General features: G+C 36.8%; 1 protein-coding gene across 1 annotated transcript in view; it reads left to right on the top strand.

Annotated features, from left to right (window-relative positions):
* The window catches only part of LOC149947969 (inactive dipeptidyl peptidase 10-like), a 55,822-nt gene that overhangs the window by 21,631 nt on the left and 16,315 nt on the right, over positions 1-17,876 (top strand). Inside the window, exons 2-3 of the mRNA XM_090172447.1 lie at positions 9,293-9,407; positions 17,424-17,522. Coding sequence (XP_090028573.1) covers positions 9,293-9,407; positions 17,424-17,522 — 214 coding nt within the window. The remainder of the gene's footprint in view (positions 1-9,292; positions 9,408-17,423; positions 17,523-17,876) is intronic.

Below are 17,876 nucleotides of genomic sequence, written 5' to 3' on the forward strand. Positions count from 1 at the left end.
TAGATATAAAATATGAATAAATAATAAAATAGACTTACCTGAAAGATAAGTTATTTTGCAGCTGGGAATTTTTTTGGGTAAAAAAAAATATTTATACGCCACGTTCTTAATACGCAAATACGTATCTGTGGATAACCCCCCCGTAGTCATTTTATCCATTATTAACATTTCATGAGCTCTTATCTAAACGAATAAATTGGATAATATTTGTTTCGACAATGGATAAAGCATTTATCCGTTATTCATTTGTTTGATAATCCAAAGTTAAAGGTAGGTGCACTTTATTCATGGATGCTTATCCAATAAACAAATTATCGACATTTATACGGTTTATCTATATTCATCTTGTTCGTAATTCCGAGCACTACTTCAATCTCAATATTTTTCTGTATTTCAAAACCAGATTTTCATTAGTCAACTGAAAAGTACTTCGCTCTGAGATTTCGCCATCGCAGTACGAGTTAGGACTTTGTAGGATATCAAAAACAATCGCTCTTTACGAGGGGAAATAACTTGAGTAATCTGGTGTACACTCGTTAAGTAATCCCTCGGGTAATCCCAGGTAATTTGTGTCATCTCAAGTAATATCCGTAATTCCAAAATATTCTCAAGTAATATCCGTAATTCCAAAATATTCTCAAGTAATATCCGTAATTCCAAAATATTCTCAAGTAATATCCGTAATTCCAAAATATTCTCAAGTAATATCCGTAATTCCAAAATATTCTCAAGTAATATCCGTAATTCCAAAATATTCTCAAGTAATATCCGTAATTCCAAAATATTCTCAAGTAATATCCGTAATTCCAAAATATTCTCAAGTAATATCCGTAATTCCAAAATAATCTCAAGTAATATCCGTAATTCCATAATAATATCCCGAAATTTCACAGTAATATCTAAAAAACGCACCCTAGCCCTCGCCTAGCCGACACTTGATTTCAATTTGTTGCAGTAGAAACTTCTGTAGTCTGATCCAACATTTAGATATGCTTATGAGTTCTACTTTACCTCATTTAATTCGTTTCACTCGCGGTTTCACTATTTTCATGAGACAAAAGCCAACGAACCCAACCACAGCCAATACAAGATTCGCCCGATAAAAATGTATGTAAAACTGGGAATTAAGCGATTTCCCGAGCTATTTTTTTATTATAATGACCAGTTCAGCCGACAATTGACCATTTTCATCGTAATATCAGTAATCTCGCGTAATCTTTAGTAATTTCGCGTAATATCAATAATCTCAAGTAATGCCGCGTAATCTCATAATAATCTCTAATAATATTATTTGGATTACTCGAAATAAGTAATTCAGTTAAATCTTTGGTAATCTGTAATTTTTTAAGTAATCCAGTGAAATCTTTGGTAATCTGTAATTTTTTTAAGTAATCTCTTGAAATATGTAATCTGGTGTAAACATTTTCAGCGAGTTATTTCCCGCTCGACTCTTTACTACAAGCTCGATTTTTGCTTCAGGTTAAAAGATGACACTCCTAAATTTAGCAAGAATTGCTGTCGGTTACCCGGGAGAAGAAATACTTCGTGTACTGAACAAGGTTAACTATTTATACTTATTCCATGTGATTGAGATTACATTTTATCCAGACATCCGCAAAGAATCACGGAAAACAGAAGACAAAGAATATTGCGTGAATTTCGTAGTGAACTAAACTACACATAATGAAAGCTACTCCCATTGCCGGATTTAGACTACTAGAGGCCCTGTGCTTAAAATACTTAGCCCCCCCCCCATAATGGTCAGAGTTATAGAGAATAAATTTCGTTAAAGCAAGTCACGGCGTCTAAGGTGTTTCAAGTGCGAAACTTGTAATTTTGAGGTAAAATTACTACATGACGACCAAAAGAAAAGCTTATTTTAAATTTTAACAATACTAAAACAGACACTATTTACTCGTTCGTCACTTGATTTTATGTAGCTCTTTTAAATTCGTATGACTGTACGTGTAATGATGTTAGTAGGATCTGAGTACTAACCTAAGTTTATGGTACTATGGTTCTAATATTTAAAAAACTTAAGTATATAGAAAGGTACGTTATATAACGTATGTACTGTGCTACTGTGATTACTTTCGCTACGCCAATTTGTGGGAGAGGATGTCGTTGCTTAAAATTAAGCCCCGATTAGATAGAGACTTTATTGTTTTGGTATAAAATAAGCAGTTTCAGGGGAATCGGTTATTTATTAGTTGAACGATTACATTAAGCTAAATCGGGAACCCCGGGAATAAACGAATAATCTACACAATATCATATATGTAATACAAATTTTAGTATTGTCAACCTTATAAATGTATGTACTCATCTGTCCTACTTCATAAGTAATGTAAACAAAAATAAATAAACCAAATTGAGTTGAATTGAATTGAACCCGGGTTAGAACTGTAACATCTTTTTTTTTTAAATGTTTGATACAGAGAGACTAATGACGATAAAAATGGTTATAATTAAAATTATAATTTTTTCATTTTCAATTTCTTTAAATTGTTATTTTGATGTTTAAATACTTAAATTAATTTTAATTGTGGCCGTGCTGCGTGCATAGATTTGAACAGATACGTTACCAGCCTTAAATTGTAGGTGGAATCAAGATCGGGCACACTTTTAACTACATCATTTTCAAGGGCCAAATAAGTTGACATTTAAACCAAATATTTAAACTTACAATCATAACAGAAATACTTTTATATTTCTACAAATACCAATTCATTCATGATTTTATTCAAAGCATGAGATAAAGATAGTGCTGTCCTTAAGCTCCTTTAAAGAAGGGAAAAACCGGCAAAGCATTTCTTCCGTAAGTGACGATTTTATTTGTGTGGCCGGTACAACGAAGACCAATAACTACAAGCCAATCTATGAACTAACTTCACCATGGAGGGGAGAGGAAAAACAAACTAATTGGTGCCGATTACTACAAACGTTTTATAGGTCGCAAGGCTCTATTATTTGTTGTAAAACCTTATGCAATAGAGTGGAAAACTAGCCCTGGCGAGGCCCTGTGCTGCAGCACACTTAGCACATACGTAAATCCGGCACTGGGCCTACTCCCAAAACGTTACGTTATCTTCAATAACGAAGGAGCTCAAGAGATATGAAATGAAAAGGAGTAGCATTCTGTTTGCTGAGAACGTTCAAGACCTTTTCACCAAGAGCTTTCGGAATTGTCTAAAGGAGATTGAAAACGAGGAGTCTTCAACGTATTGTAAAGACCAAAGAGAAAACGTCTGGTTTCCAAGAATCGATGACGCGGCGGAAAAACTGATCAAGGATTGTCTCACTTGTCAGTCGACGGCGAAATAAGTCAAAAATGTCCCGCTGGACATGACACCATTACTGAGAGAGTGTATGAGAATACCTTACTTTGCATTTCGTGGAACCATTTCGCTATGGGAAGGTTCTCATAGATGAACACGTACATATCCAGTCGTCATAAATTCGCTTTACCCGCTCCGCGATGTTTGAGAAGCAAGAGACAACGCTCCCAGTGTTCCAGAACTGTCAAGATAAAAATGTGAAGGTACTACAAAAAGTCAAAGTAGATGGATCGAGATTCGAACCCAAAATGGATAAATGAACTTTCTATATGACTAATTTAGTTTTTGGAACCCATAAGTTTTCAAAACATCCCTTAATCAATAGCAAATTTTTCAGAAATCCTAGAAATTCGAATGCATAGAATGTTTATACGCCTTCGAATGTAGGCAGGGGGCTTCAGAGTTTGCTGACAATAAATTTACAATTTTATCAGACTTTGAAATTGATGTCAATGAATAATAGCACTTGTAGTAATTAACAAAGCCGCCGTTTGCAATTAAACGTTACTGACTTATTATTTACACTTAGCTAAATAGTTATTTTTATAATTTTTCTGTCTACGCAATAGAACAAATGGCTAATAAACTTAGCTGAATCGGCGTTATGGCAGTTGGGGTTCTCGGTATAATAGGAATTAATTAGGTCCAAGCGGAACTGGCTTCGAGAGTAGCTTTCCCGAAATTATCTGTAAATAGAGAGCGGATCCCCGTTCTTTAACACTCCAAGCACGAATGGGCCGAAGTACATTTAGAAAATTGTTGGAAACTTCTACTCTTCGTTTTTGTTGCCGGGAAACAATAACATTGATTAACCTTTCCCACCTTCCAAACGCGCCGCAATAGCACCGTAGTTTATTTTTAGATCCGCTTTTATAGACTTAGCTCTGAACGGTGCGAGATGAACGATGCAAAAACGACCCAAGTAAGGTGTGCGAAAAAAGTATTATTTGCGTCAACGCTTTCCAATTTATTTCTCCGAGTTTCTTTTTATTTACGTTTAGAAAATTGCAATCCGAAATCTGTTACCGGTTTCCCAATACACTTGTTTGTCCCTTTCGCAGATATTGCTTTGTATATTTTTCGAGCACCGAATATTGAAACGGGGATTTCACATTTCAATTTCCAAACAAGGTGCTTCAGTAGTTTCACCTTCCCATCGCAATGAAAATAATTTTATAATAATGTTCAGTACTGGCGCCGATCACTAGCGTAAGAATCTACACCGTTCAAATTTTTAATAATTATAAATAATCAGGAACCACACAGGCCTAAGTCAACTAGTGACTTAAATTGCGTAGGAGGGTGGTGGAAATCACTTCAAGCCACGCGAGCCAACGCTCCATACACTTACTATTACCATTAACCACAGCAAATTTTTACGGAATGGGGAATCTGAAAAGCTCGGTGGAGGGAGAGAGCTTACAAACTCAACGCCGAAAGAGTGGTTCCAAGTTTTCAATAAATTAAATCATATCTCCGCCGCAAAATAAGTTTAATTAAAATAAAGGAATTATTTTAGGTTTTGAAGTGTTGAAAGTATTATATTATTTATTAGGCAATAAAATGATAATCATCATCGTTAGGTATAAATACATTATTGCTTTTACTATAAATATCAAAAATATTAATATTAGTAGATTTTTACATCAATTACTATTTAATTTTTTATTTTTTTTGGTGTCGGCGAGAGCCTTAGACACCAACACATTAATTACTATAACCCTTCCCCTAATAAATGACCTTATACAGCGCGTAATATCCTTGCACAGTTTCAGAATTTCTTAACTCAGAGAAAATAAAGTATTGGAAACCTGTTCAGTAACATATTGAAATAGGTACAGTGGCGCCGCCGTAAATAAACTTGAGGGTGCTTCAGGCCCGTACATGGGGGGGCGCCAGGGGATGCTCAGCGCCCCCAAATGAGTACTTGAGCATCCCCAATTTACTAATTTCATAGGTGGGGAGATAAAAATGACTCAAGTTTTGGCGGCTGTGTACGGGCCTGGGGGGCTTACAAGTTGCAAAACTCCCCCCCCCCCTCGCTGCACGAACCACTATAGCTAAAAAACTCTACAGAAAAAAATGTAGCGAAGTTATGCCAATTATTATTCTTCAAGATAAACGTATCTGTCGTCAACGCGGGTGGAAATGCCTTAGTTGTTAAAGTCTCATTTAGAATTGAAGGAAAAAACTAAATTTATTCAGTAGCAAAAATAATGAGAACCGAAACGTACACTTATCTACAGAAATATCACGAGAGGAGGCCACTCTGCCAAAAGGGGTTTCAGCAGTATATTGTTTGGCTTGTTCGTGGCCCGATCCGCGAGGCCGAGGGAAAGGAGCTAGAATTTTTCCGACCTGTAAAAATTGGATTTCGATTCTCAGAGATGGCGGAATGGTCGGAGGGAGAGTATCCCCGGGGGCATCAGAGGGTGTTTGGAGTGCGCGGATGGCGTAAAAGTCTAAAAGACCAGGCTGAGAGCGAACTTCAACGGGAGGAGCGACAGAAAATGGAGGCAGTGAGATAGAGAGTAAAGACGCTATTTATTGATTCTGTCTCAAGGCCGGTTGATCATTTGTGCAAAGAATTCTTCGGCCGAGCCGCGCGCGTGACCCAACTCTTGAGCGAACTCTGGAGCGGATGACGAGAGAGATTGAGATTTCGCGTGTGGGGCCGTTCGCATATGGCGACGCTCGCGTGGAATCACACGCGGCTAGGGCGGGATTCAAATTATTCACCGCGAGTATTGTTGCTTGTACTTGTAGTACAACTGTGTTGCTTTCTTCCTCATGAAACGCACTTTTCTTTCGAGGAATATTTATATATATATATACATATACATATTATTTATATATATTATATATATATTATTTATATGTATTCTATATATATTATTTATATTTATACAATTATTATATATTAAATATATATTATTTATATTTATATAATTATTATATATTACATATATATTATTAATATTTATATATAATTTTTATATATTACATATATATTATTTATATTTATATATATTATTTATATGTGTGTATATATATATTGAATTGAACTGAATTGAATTGATTTTATTATGCCATGAAACAGTATTGATGAACCAGCCAGTCCTAACACATTTTATAAAAAATTAAAAAAAAATGAAATATATATATCCGTAAGAAACTTGTGATCGAAACGTACGAAAGGAAGAAATGCTTACGAGCATCTTTTAATGGAAAGTGAGTGTGTAATCCTGGAAATGTTACTATAAATAACCCGCGATAATCTACGGCCTTTTTTACTTAAATGAGCTTTTGCCAAAAGGCGTACATTATACTTCTCTATATGGCAAGTTATCTTTGTCTAGTGGTATTTACAGGAGTAATATCTTTTCACTAATCTTGTTAGAAGGTTATAGGTGAATGAGTACATTCCATTAGAGAATCTCGTAGACCCATAAATCTGTTCGAGAAGAGAAATAAAAATTTAGATGGGCTTTGTTCAATCGGTATACAGTAGCCCCGCCAGAATTTTTTCGCGAGTAGGTACTGATGGATTAAGAGCCCCCCATCAAGAAGTTTTTTGTGATTTTCGTTGATATTTAACTAGCCAAATTATTCCATTTAATTATTTAAATAAAATTTAATTATACGATATTTAGCCATGATCTGAATTATGTATCTAATTGATGAACCTTTTTTAATTTTTTGAAAAATATTGTTAGGGGGGACCCTTAAAATCTTTAATTTTCCCATGTTAATTTTCATAGAGAAAATCAGTTTTTAAGTTGTGAAAAACATTTTAGGCTGCCATGGCAAAACGAAAGCCCATTCTTGTCCACCCTTTTAGGGATTTTCAAGTTACATGAAGGTCTACTTACCACCCGAGTTTGAACAAAATTGGAGATAAACACCTCGGGTAGTCTCCTTGTAAGTGGCTTCCTCGGGTTATCTCTTTTCAACCATATATTCTGCATGGTATAACTATGGAATCAAACCTATTTCTATAAAAATTAAGACCCGAGGAAAGGGGTGGGCCCAGGAGGGATAATTTTGAACAAATAAATAATAAAAATTTAAAAATTTCTCACCTTTGTACACCATTTAATTAATTTGCATGTAATTGGTTCAATAGAAGCCCATATAGGCATATTTCAAAATTTGGAGGCCCATAAAGTAGGCTCGAAATTTTTTAACGTAGACACGTGCCTAATTGTGCCTATCGCTGGCACCATAAGAATCATTCAGTGGATATTGAGACTAGGTTTTGTACGAACATTTTATAATAATATCTAAAGCTACTTTCAAAAAGCACTCGAAACCCAAACTCGTATCATTCATAGCTCAAGCGTCTTTGAAAACCTAGCTTTGAATATTTGGAAATCGCAATCGTACCTCATTATTGTTTCTAAACAATAATTTCGTTGGTTTAAAGCAAAATGAAACACGAGTGACGTAACTATGTTCTACTCTTTCAAACATTTAAATCTATATTTGTCAAATTTCCCACCACAATATGTTAAGTGGTATTAAGTGCAATTAAAGCCTTTGAAGAGTTTAGTAACGCGTTTTGATTTATACACGAGAGGGCCTATCATTGTATAATATAAGTTAATTTAAATAAATATTATGTAGATAACTCCATATTGTGTATATACACAATATGGAGTTATCTACATAATATTTATTTAAATTAACTTATATTATTAACTCCACAAAAGTGAGTATATTATATATACTCACTTTTGTGGAGTTCGTAACTTACTGTTAGTGAAATTTATGAAACGTGCATATCTTATAGCCAATACTTATCTTTTTAAACGTAATTTTGCAACAATTACTTATTTTAAGAACTAAAAATTTACTTGAAACCCAATTTTTATGTCTCGTATGAACCAATCTTTATCCACGGATAATAGATAATATTTGAGTAACTGAATTATTTTTTTCCGACCTTTCACCTTTCAACCTAATACCCTATTTTTGCTATAGTTTTTTTCCTAAAAAGAAGCTAGGCATTTAATATCCTAAATAGTGGGTTTTTTTTGTGACTGCTTTCAACCTTATCCGCGGATAACGCGGAAGCGAATACCAACAGTTAACACCCTTCGTGAAAAACGGAAGCAACAATAACAGCGAGATTGAGTTCAATGTTGACAGATACACGAGTAGAGAATAAATCTGGCACAGAGGTCCGGCCCGAAGTGCCAAAAACGACTCAGTTGATCCCGAAAGTGACGCGCGATCGGGTATTATAGACCTGCAAAAAAATGCTCCCTCAAAATTCGATTTTCTCCGGCAGAGGCTGAAACAGGTTGGTATTGATTCACTCGTTTCCTCCACGATAAATGGTCCGTGCAAGTGAACCTCCTAAACAAGAACGCGCCCAAAAACCCGGGCTATATATAGAAGAGATGAAAGATGCCCCTTCCCCGGGACTTTTCGCCTTATACAGTTAATCGTCACTTCTTTTTTCGAGACATTTTTTGAACGACTGGCTCGGTTATTAAAACTTGTCTTAGGGGAATTACGCTAAGGTATTTGACTGGCACAAAGCTACTATAATATCAAATGGGGTACGCATACATTTTTATCATATTCAGTTGAATTACCGTCTCGTGGAACTGATAACTGTACTGCATTTTTAATTATTATATTTTAAATTATTAGGTATTTAAATACAACAAAAAAAACACATTTTAGTCACACTTCTAGAGAAAACAAATTTAGTAATGGTTTAAAATTAATCATTCTTTACATTTTATGGAAAATGATTTTATTAAACGTCGTTCATTATAAATATTTTAAGAAACATGGTTGATAAATAGCATCAAAAATTACGTTTTCAAATAGCGAAAATTGCGCGGCGAATTTTATTTCATATTTGGTTCTATTAAAATTTACCGAAAATGTCTTTTTAAATGCCTTTCATTACATTTATTTTTTTTTATTTTTAATTGTAGGAGCTAGAGTCCGAGGACGAAGAATCTGAGAACTGGTTGGGCATCGGCATCGCTTTACTGGTCATCGCGGCCATCTGTTCACTCATCGCCCTCTCCATCGTCTTGCTCTCACCAAGTAAGCGACACTCTCACCGCGATCACCTTTTTGGTTCCTTCTTTTTCGCGGCCATCTCGCCCATCCGAATGTGTCCAAATACAGGCGCGTGCTGTTGGAGCCGAGCCAGCAGAACGTCTCGCGAAAGATAGTGTGAGATGGGATTATACGCTAGAAATGGTCGAAATTTGTTATAGGCGGAGGAGGGCGCTAGGCAATCGATAGATATTGTTTACTATCCGCCTCGCATCGATTCGGAGCGCGACCGAATGCTGGATTTGGCGCTATTATTATTAACGGCCACGGCTGATCGATTAGCGCGATTACCGCAAGCTACGACGGACGGATGCTACTAATGAATTTTAATCAATTACCACTCCCCGATATTTTAGAAAAGCACGTTCTAGCCATGCCCTAATAATACCGTTCGCTCCGCGAAGAGTAAACTTGGAACATTCGTTACATTGTATTATGACGGTAGAACGCCTTCGATACGTATCTCGCATTCCTTCGGGAAACTTCCGAGTTGAGCGTTGTCTGTTACGCGATTGAATTATCGATTCCTAACTCGTCTCTGTTCCAGAAATTAACAGAAAGTGACTACTGCCCGTTTATTTAAATCGAACTAGCCCTATAAAAGTCAGAAAATTTCTAATTATGTCGCTTATAGGATGTAATTGATTTTCTACCCGTATTAAAAAGCTCTAAAGAATCGTATAGAGCTTTAAATTGGTGGAAAGTGGTGCTATAGAGTCTATATATTTCTGTAGATATTTCTAAAGGGTATGCTATGTGTTCGCTTTAGAGGCTAATAAAAATATCTTATAGGATATTATAAAAATCAACATAGAGAATTAGAATTTTATGATTTTTGTGTGGCTTTTTATTTTTCAAAGCCATTTTAAGAACGTATTAATTAACCATGGTGGATCGTTTCAATATAGTAATTATTCCTAGGTATAATAATTAAATACCTTCTTTGTAACGGTTCTCAAATATAATTTTGAAAAGTCAATTCAATGAGGGAGTTCTTTTTCTATAAATATGAAAGCAATCTTATACTATATTCATAAGTGTCTTCTGTCTGTCTGTCTGTCTGTTGTTTGTCTGTCTGTCTGTCTGTCTTGCGTCTGTTTCTCTAAAGACGTCAGAACCGTTGAACCTAGGACCTCCAAATTTCTAACAGCTATTCTTATGGCTCAAAGGCAGCGAGTCGCGCTATTTTCATCGATTTCCAATTTGGGTTAAGTTAATTAATTAAACAATGTTAAAAAGCGAGTCGAAATCTATATATTTTGCACCTGGAAAGGTGCCGTGGATCCTGCATCCTACATACACCTATATAACCAATATTTTTCTGCCTCAGTCAATTTCGCGGCTGCGTCATCGTCATTTGGAGAATGGAGACTGTGAGGGAGGGGGGGGGTCGATAATGTAACTTAACATTTCGGAGACACCTCCCCATTGTAACATTATGTGTACCAAAGATCAAAGAGTAAGCTTTAAATTCTTCATATTCCTTTAAAGGCAGTATGTACTTCCATATTTCTGGTAAAACAACGAGTTATGTCACCAGGTTTAATATAAGCTAGCGGTGATTGGCGCCAAATGTCTCACAGCTATTCTTATGGCGACCAATGTCTCACAGCTATTCTTATGGCGCCAAATGTCTCACAGCTATTCTTATGGCGCAAAGGCAACGAGTCGCGCTATTTTCATCGATTTCCAATTAAGTTAATTAATTAAATAAGGTATTTTTGCTCCTGGAAAGGTGCCGTGAATCCTGCAACCTACATACACCTATACAGCCAATATTTTTCTGCCTCGGTCAATTTAGTTGCTGTGCGGGGGGGGGGGGAATAGAGTTTCCCAGCTAGTTATGTATAAATTCATAAGGAGTAACGCTGCCACACAAAGTTTTATTAACAAAGATTTATTAAATTTTAACGAGTAAAGACTTTTAATGAGAAGTGAATTAACCCAACGACGATGTTCAAAGTAAATGAGATACAAATGCGCGGCTCATTCTTCTTAAAAATTGACGAGGATCTTTTGAGGTGCTTTTTCTATTACGAGTTAATTTTAAAGAAAAAAACATAAATCAAATTTCGAGTAAAGTCGTTTTCTTTCCTTTCAAATCCATTCTCAAGAAGTCGGTTAAGAAAAGGGGAGAGTTTCTCTCCCGCCAATTCGTCTCTCGAGGGACTCATCCTAACCCCTTTTTCCCGCGCTCTGAAAACCTTTACCATTTGTCGTTTCTTATAGACTTTCGCGACAGCAATTTCCCAGCTAGCTTAGTTGGTCTAAGCCCCTGGGCTGCTTAAGGTTCCTGCTCTATTATTCACTACACTAGGACTAGTCAATGTATTTCACATTCCATGGCGTCTATTTTTTGTACAGTATGTTGCACTTACCGAATAATTCACATTTATATTAATTTTAATTAATATTTATATCATCTATGTCAATAATGAAATTGATTAACTTAAATGAAACTAACTATCTTACTCACCTTGAGTCCATTTAGAGCTCCAGGTGGTAGGGATGGTATAATAATAATCAGCTAGGCTAATACCCAAGGCAAGCGACTTTTACAACCATTAATTCAGGTGGCCGGGTTACAATGCGTAGGAGGGTGGTGGCAAGCCCTTCATGCCACGCGAGCCAACATCTCCCTACACTTACTATTACCGTTAACCTCAGAAAGGTTTTATGGAACGGGGAAATCGAAGAGCTCGAAGGAAAACCCCTTAAATCATGCTATGGTCTACCCGGAATTTTTAATAGGGGCGCCAAAATCCTATCAAGAGGCCCAACAAATTTTAAATAAATTCATAAAAATTCTACAGAAAATTATTAAAGGGAGCTAAGAAATTGAAATGAGTTAGCGTATTTTGCTAGCTTTAGGAAAAGGGGTTTTCTTATAGTTGACCTACTTAACCCGAAAATCCGGGCTTCTCCAATGCTTATGTCGTACATAAATTGGCAAGAAAAATGGTTTAAATAGGGTAACACCAAAACAATTTTTAAAGCGGCGAATGGATCATTTTGGAAGCCGCCATTTTGTGACGATACAGTAGGGATAATCATCTCTTTGTTGTGATCAAAAGTTTAATTTTTCGCAACACTTGCTAAAAATGAAGCTAATAGTTCCTTTTAAATACTCTCGATTAAATTAGTCTTAAATTTTAAACTTCTATTGGCATGTACTTCTCATAGAACCGTTATTTCTTAATTGTAGGAGATGAGCTTTGAAAATGTACATTATGCGCACACGATTTTAGAGCTTACTTGACCGCTTTTAATGTGTCCATTTAATTTAATGTTTGTTAGATATTCCTAAAATTCTATCCGTGTTCAATTAACAACAACCTTTGGAGAAGTGGGTTACAGTTAAATATTGATCCGCGTTCATTGAATGAAATTGTTCGGCGGGCAACGTTTAATTAAGCGTCGCTTTCCAATTACAATCAAAAAGAGCGCTATACGGCGTAGGACGTTAATCTAGACACGGATTTAAGTCGACGCGCGACTCAAAAAGGCACAGAGCCATTATGGGCATAAAATCGCAGCTGCGACAGAGTCGTCGGCCATAATTGAGTTTTGTTAGATGATGAAGGAGCCGCCATTTCGTTTTCCTTGGCGCTCATTCCTGATGAGACGAGCCGAGATTATCGAAAGTCTTTTAGAAAGCTACGCGCGTTTCTGATGGAAAGAACCGTCTGTCTAGAGTAGCCTTTCTTTCTCTTCGTCGCAATTACTCGATTTGCAGCTGTGGGAAGCAAACCGATTTCTAGGCCTATAGTCCCAGCGAAGAAATTACCTACTTTGTCACGTATGCCAAAATGAAGAAAAACAATTTCTTTTTCTTTGGATGCTTTTCATAGAATGATGAATTTTATATACGAATATAAATAATGATGGCCTGAAAGATTTAAATTATTTTACGAAATCAAATATATCATAAGTAACATAACAAAAACTAAGAATGACACTTACCGAACCTTTTTTCGAAGCTCAGTTCCGATTTGGACCCGCAAACGAACCACAGCCAAATCCACGTGCACATGAAGGCGGCCGTCAACGAACTGAGAACTATATTCTCGTCTTTCGTAGTAGTATATTTATCCCTGGTCATATTTAGACATCTCAGTGTTAGATTAAACCTTGATTGCGCAATAACTCTAAAAATTAGTTCGGTAATAATTTGTCCTAATTTTTGTATCAAGGAGAGTACCCGAGGGGTTTATTGCCGATTTTGTCGGGCGTAATGTAGACCTATATGAGATAGGAATTTGCCATGGTAACCGAAAATATTTTTGACCACTTAAAACAAAAAAATCTCCATTTACAAAAGCATGGGATTTTCTCGGTTTCATCTACGAAATTTTTAATAAATTTGAAAACCACAAAATAGGTAATTTGGACCACATTTAAGTAAATTTCATCAAGGTTCGGTAAATTGGAACATTTTTGGGGTAAAATAAGGAAAAAATCTTATTTCTGTTTTAAGTGGTCAAAACATTTTCGGTTGCCATGTCAAATCGAATGGGTAGTCAAACGCCTCCTTTGGGAAATTTCATATCTCATATAGATCTACATTACGCCCGACTTTGAACAAAATTGGCAATAAACACCTCAGGTACTCTCCTTGTTCAGAGCCGTGCTTAGAGGTCTCGCGGCCCCGGGCGAAATGCATGGGCTAAACTGACAATTGTGAGTGTAGCGGCCCTCCGGTATATACATCCCTATGGTAAAATTTTAGCGGCCCTGGGCGACCGCCCGGCTCGCCACCCCCTAAGCACGGCCCTGTCCTTGTTAGTGATATATTAATTAAAGGTACGCTTAAACGAAATCATGTTGATTAAAATGATCAATGTTTCTTAAAATTTTAATTTATTTGACTAAAAGTGCCATATTTTTCGAAAATACTTCATAATTAACTTATCCTATCTTAGTAAGACCAAATGTAACTTATTAAACAAAAGTGACATATAAATGTTTAGGAGTGTTCAGGCGCCAAAAGAATGGGGCGACGTCGGTGCAGCCTAGGGGCGAGGTTTTGAACCTATATACGAGTTATATTCCTCCCGGGTTTCCCCCTAAAAACTATAGCTATATCCAGTAGACGCTGGCCAAAATTATTATTTTATTGGGGGCCCATTGGGGGCCCAGGCCAGCTCTCGGCGTTCCCGGGTGTGTGGAAGTTTCGTTTCATATTGCGACATAGTATGCCATAAATTACAATTTAAAACAATTATAATTTTGGTTTTAAATATTCAACGCACATTTCAATTTCAAGTTGGAATAAATTAACTATATTAATCAACTATATTTTCCGCGTGGGGGAGCCCCATATACTTCCGATGCCACTGCGAAGATCTTTTTCTTTAACTGTTAGTCCTAGAAGTTCCGACATGTTTCCCCACTTAGACGAACGATTCCATTGATTCTCATTAATAGGAGAAAGAATAATGCGTTTTTTTTTCGGTCGCCCCATTTCCTTTGTTCCGACTTTTCTTCCAAAGATTTTTAACAACCTTTTTTTGGCCTTCGAGTACGTGTCACTGTGGCTAATTGTCCGTTGTCTCAGACAGATGCGAGGGTAAAAACACACTGTCTCGTTGGATTTCCTCTCGGGACTTAGTAGGTAAAGGTTTGCCCGTAAAAAAAGTATCTCGACTAATTGAAAAGGTACCGTAACCTATTTACCTCATTAATCAAGACTTTCGGTGAAGCTTTTGTGTCACTACCAATTACTAACCATGTTTTTTATCTTATAATATTATCGACTAATCGAATATTCGTCCTTCATTATAACTGCTGTATTTTCAATTTTACTAATTTCAAATACATACTCGTTATACTCGATAATAAAGCTTTTATGTGGACTTACGCTGTTATAAAACATTTTTGCGGACGAACGATTAGGAATTATTGGAATCAAAATAGCTATTTTTAATTAAGTCGTTTAAAATGTTTATCATTTACTCCCGAAATTACAGAGCAAACATTATTCTACTGCTTAAAATACCACACTGGCGTTTGATTTTTAGGAAATAAGACTGGATAAATTCCACAATATCATTGGGTGGATTTGCTATCATGAGGTATTACCCCTGTAGCAAATCGGAGTCGGGCCGACGTCGACGATCGACGTAAATTGTGGGTGCACGTCGGTCGAAATGTCCTACTTGATTTAGAGTCGGCCCGACGTCATATGTCCGATCTCTGCCGACTCTAAATGTTCGTCATACGTACTCCAAAACATCGTGGGCCCAACTATGTTTCTGACGTACGATAAACAGACATCGGACCAATAAGGTCGGACCAACCCTAAATCAAGTAGGACATTTCGACCATAAATTGAGAAGTGGGTCGACGTGCATCCGGCAATGCCATTTTGCAGTAACTAGTTTAGTTAAGAATGGTTAGGTCGTTTTCTAATCAGAAAACAGAACATAAATTACAGTCGGCACTCTGACCCTAAACTAACTTTTAATGGTACATTAAATAAATTTAAAATTTTGATTAGAATTTATAGCGGTAGAAATCTTCGGATATATTTCAATAACATAATTAATTATCTGAATGTGACCTACTCGTGTTAAGAGCTTTTTATAAAAGCAAACATTTTGAAACTGAATATATGTTCTTTTTCGAAAAAATAGTTTATAGAAAAGAAGTTATTTGAAAAGAAAATTTTAATTTGTTTTTTTAAATCGCAAAATTTCAGTTTTGCGCGATTAATTGGCAAATAAACCGTTGGATATAAGTCGGACGTATTAGTCGTTGCATTAACAATAAATATATAACGTTATAAATCATTAAAAACCTTTTCACTCTTAAACCACCATAAACTATTTTATTCCGCAAATCCCCACCGGTTGACTAGATTCAACGTTACGCTTGAAGTTTGATGTTTCCGCTTTACTCTATTTATCATTAAATTCGCATTACTCTAGGCTAAAATTAGATTTCTCATTAGCTGTTTTTTGTGTAGGGTGAGATGGGTCTTCATCTCTGCCGCAAAAGGTCTAATCAAATAAGGCTGAGGAATAATTTAGATGGTCTGGAGAGCTTTCGAAAGGGTATAGCGAAAGAAGTGGAAATCTCTTTCTTCTTTGGGAAGCTATCAGACTGCCCGCGCGCCGTCTCTTAAAACGAAAGAAATTGCGAAAAATAATTAAAATTAATGACGAGGCTCTGTATATTTTTAGCAAGCAATTAGGGCGATTGATTGCCATTTCACGCAAATTCGGGCGCCTAATCTTAAGTAACCAGAAGAGGCTTATCTCGTTTTATGGAAAATTCTTAATCAAAGTTCGTCAAATTTAAGTTTAACATTCTTTGCTTTAAAACGTAAACTCGTTAAAACCGGCAATTATGTATTTCTCATTGAAATCGCGTATTTCGCGCTGTAAAATATCACCACTCGCTTTGACAAATATCAATCTAAAAACCAAAGAAGCATTATCCTTAATGATTGGAACGACCTTCGTTTGGGCGAATAGCCCGTGTCCGTGCCTAAGGAGCACTCTTGAATCTGTCCACACTGTCTGCTGAAGTCTCAGCGCTTTATTATTGGTAGTTTTATCTATCGCGAGACGGTAAGGATTTGGGGAATGTCGTGATGTTTTCGAGTATTTACTGTAATTCCGTTTTGAAGCGTCACCCATAATGATAGGCAATTTCACTCTCGAATACGAATCCGTTAACGCGTAAACGGGACGATGTCGTTTGGACAGTCCGGAAGCAACCCTTCCTTATCTGCCCAAAGCCTTCATTTCTCAACTGAAGGGTTCCCTCGTCCGCCTCGCTCCGCGCTCGGCCCTCGCGTCTTTCGATGTCTCCCCTTTAAAGCCGGCTTCGCGTTTTCGTCCTCGTTATCGATTTTAGTCGGTGGACCCCGCTTTAAGCCCGTTGCACGACCCTTTTCGGTTTTAATTGATAAATTCCCTGTTGCGGATTTTAGGCAGCGTGATCGTCGAGATGGACTTATAGATTCATTTTTTGCTCTTTTACCTCGTCTCGTAGGAAGCAGCGAGGGAAAAGGGCACAGGATACCTTTCGTACTGGACGAGGTCATTAATGGCTCCTGTCAACCGAGGACATTCAACGGGAGCTGGGTAAATGGTAAGTCGTTTCTTCTTTTATTGCCATTCCCTTTTATCTCGAGAGTCTTCGTCGGCGTGCGACTACGGTAGGTCACGCGGTCAAACATAACTGCCAGTTTTTTATACTTAACGTTGCTTTCCACTTCACCGGTCTCCGCGCCTCTGCGTTATCCAGCCACAAGGTATCGCTACGTCCATTCCTTTTCCCACTTTCTCTTTCTGATTGCTCTTTGGCGCTTCCCTACCCCCTCCTTGGCCGATTTCTTACGGATGCTGGCCGCCATACGTTACCCTTGAAGTATTGGTAACATTTAGCTAAGAACGGGTAAGATATTCGTAGAATATATTGTTATTATTATTTGAACAAGGCGCG

This window comes from Leiobunum rupestre, chromosome 4 (assembly GCF_980474605.1).
Source record: "Leiobunum rupestre chromosome 4, qqLeiRupe1.1.hap1, whole genome shotgun sequence".
NCBI classification, from domain to species: domain Eukaryota; kingdom Metazoa; phylum Arthropoda; class Arachnida; order Opiliones; family Sclerosomatidae; genus Leiobunum; species Leiobunum rupestre.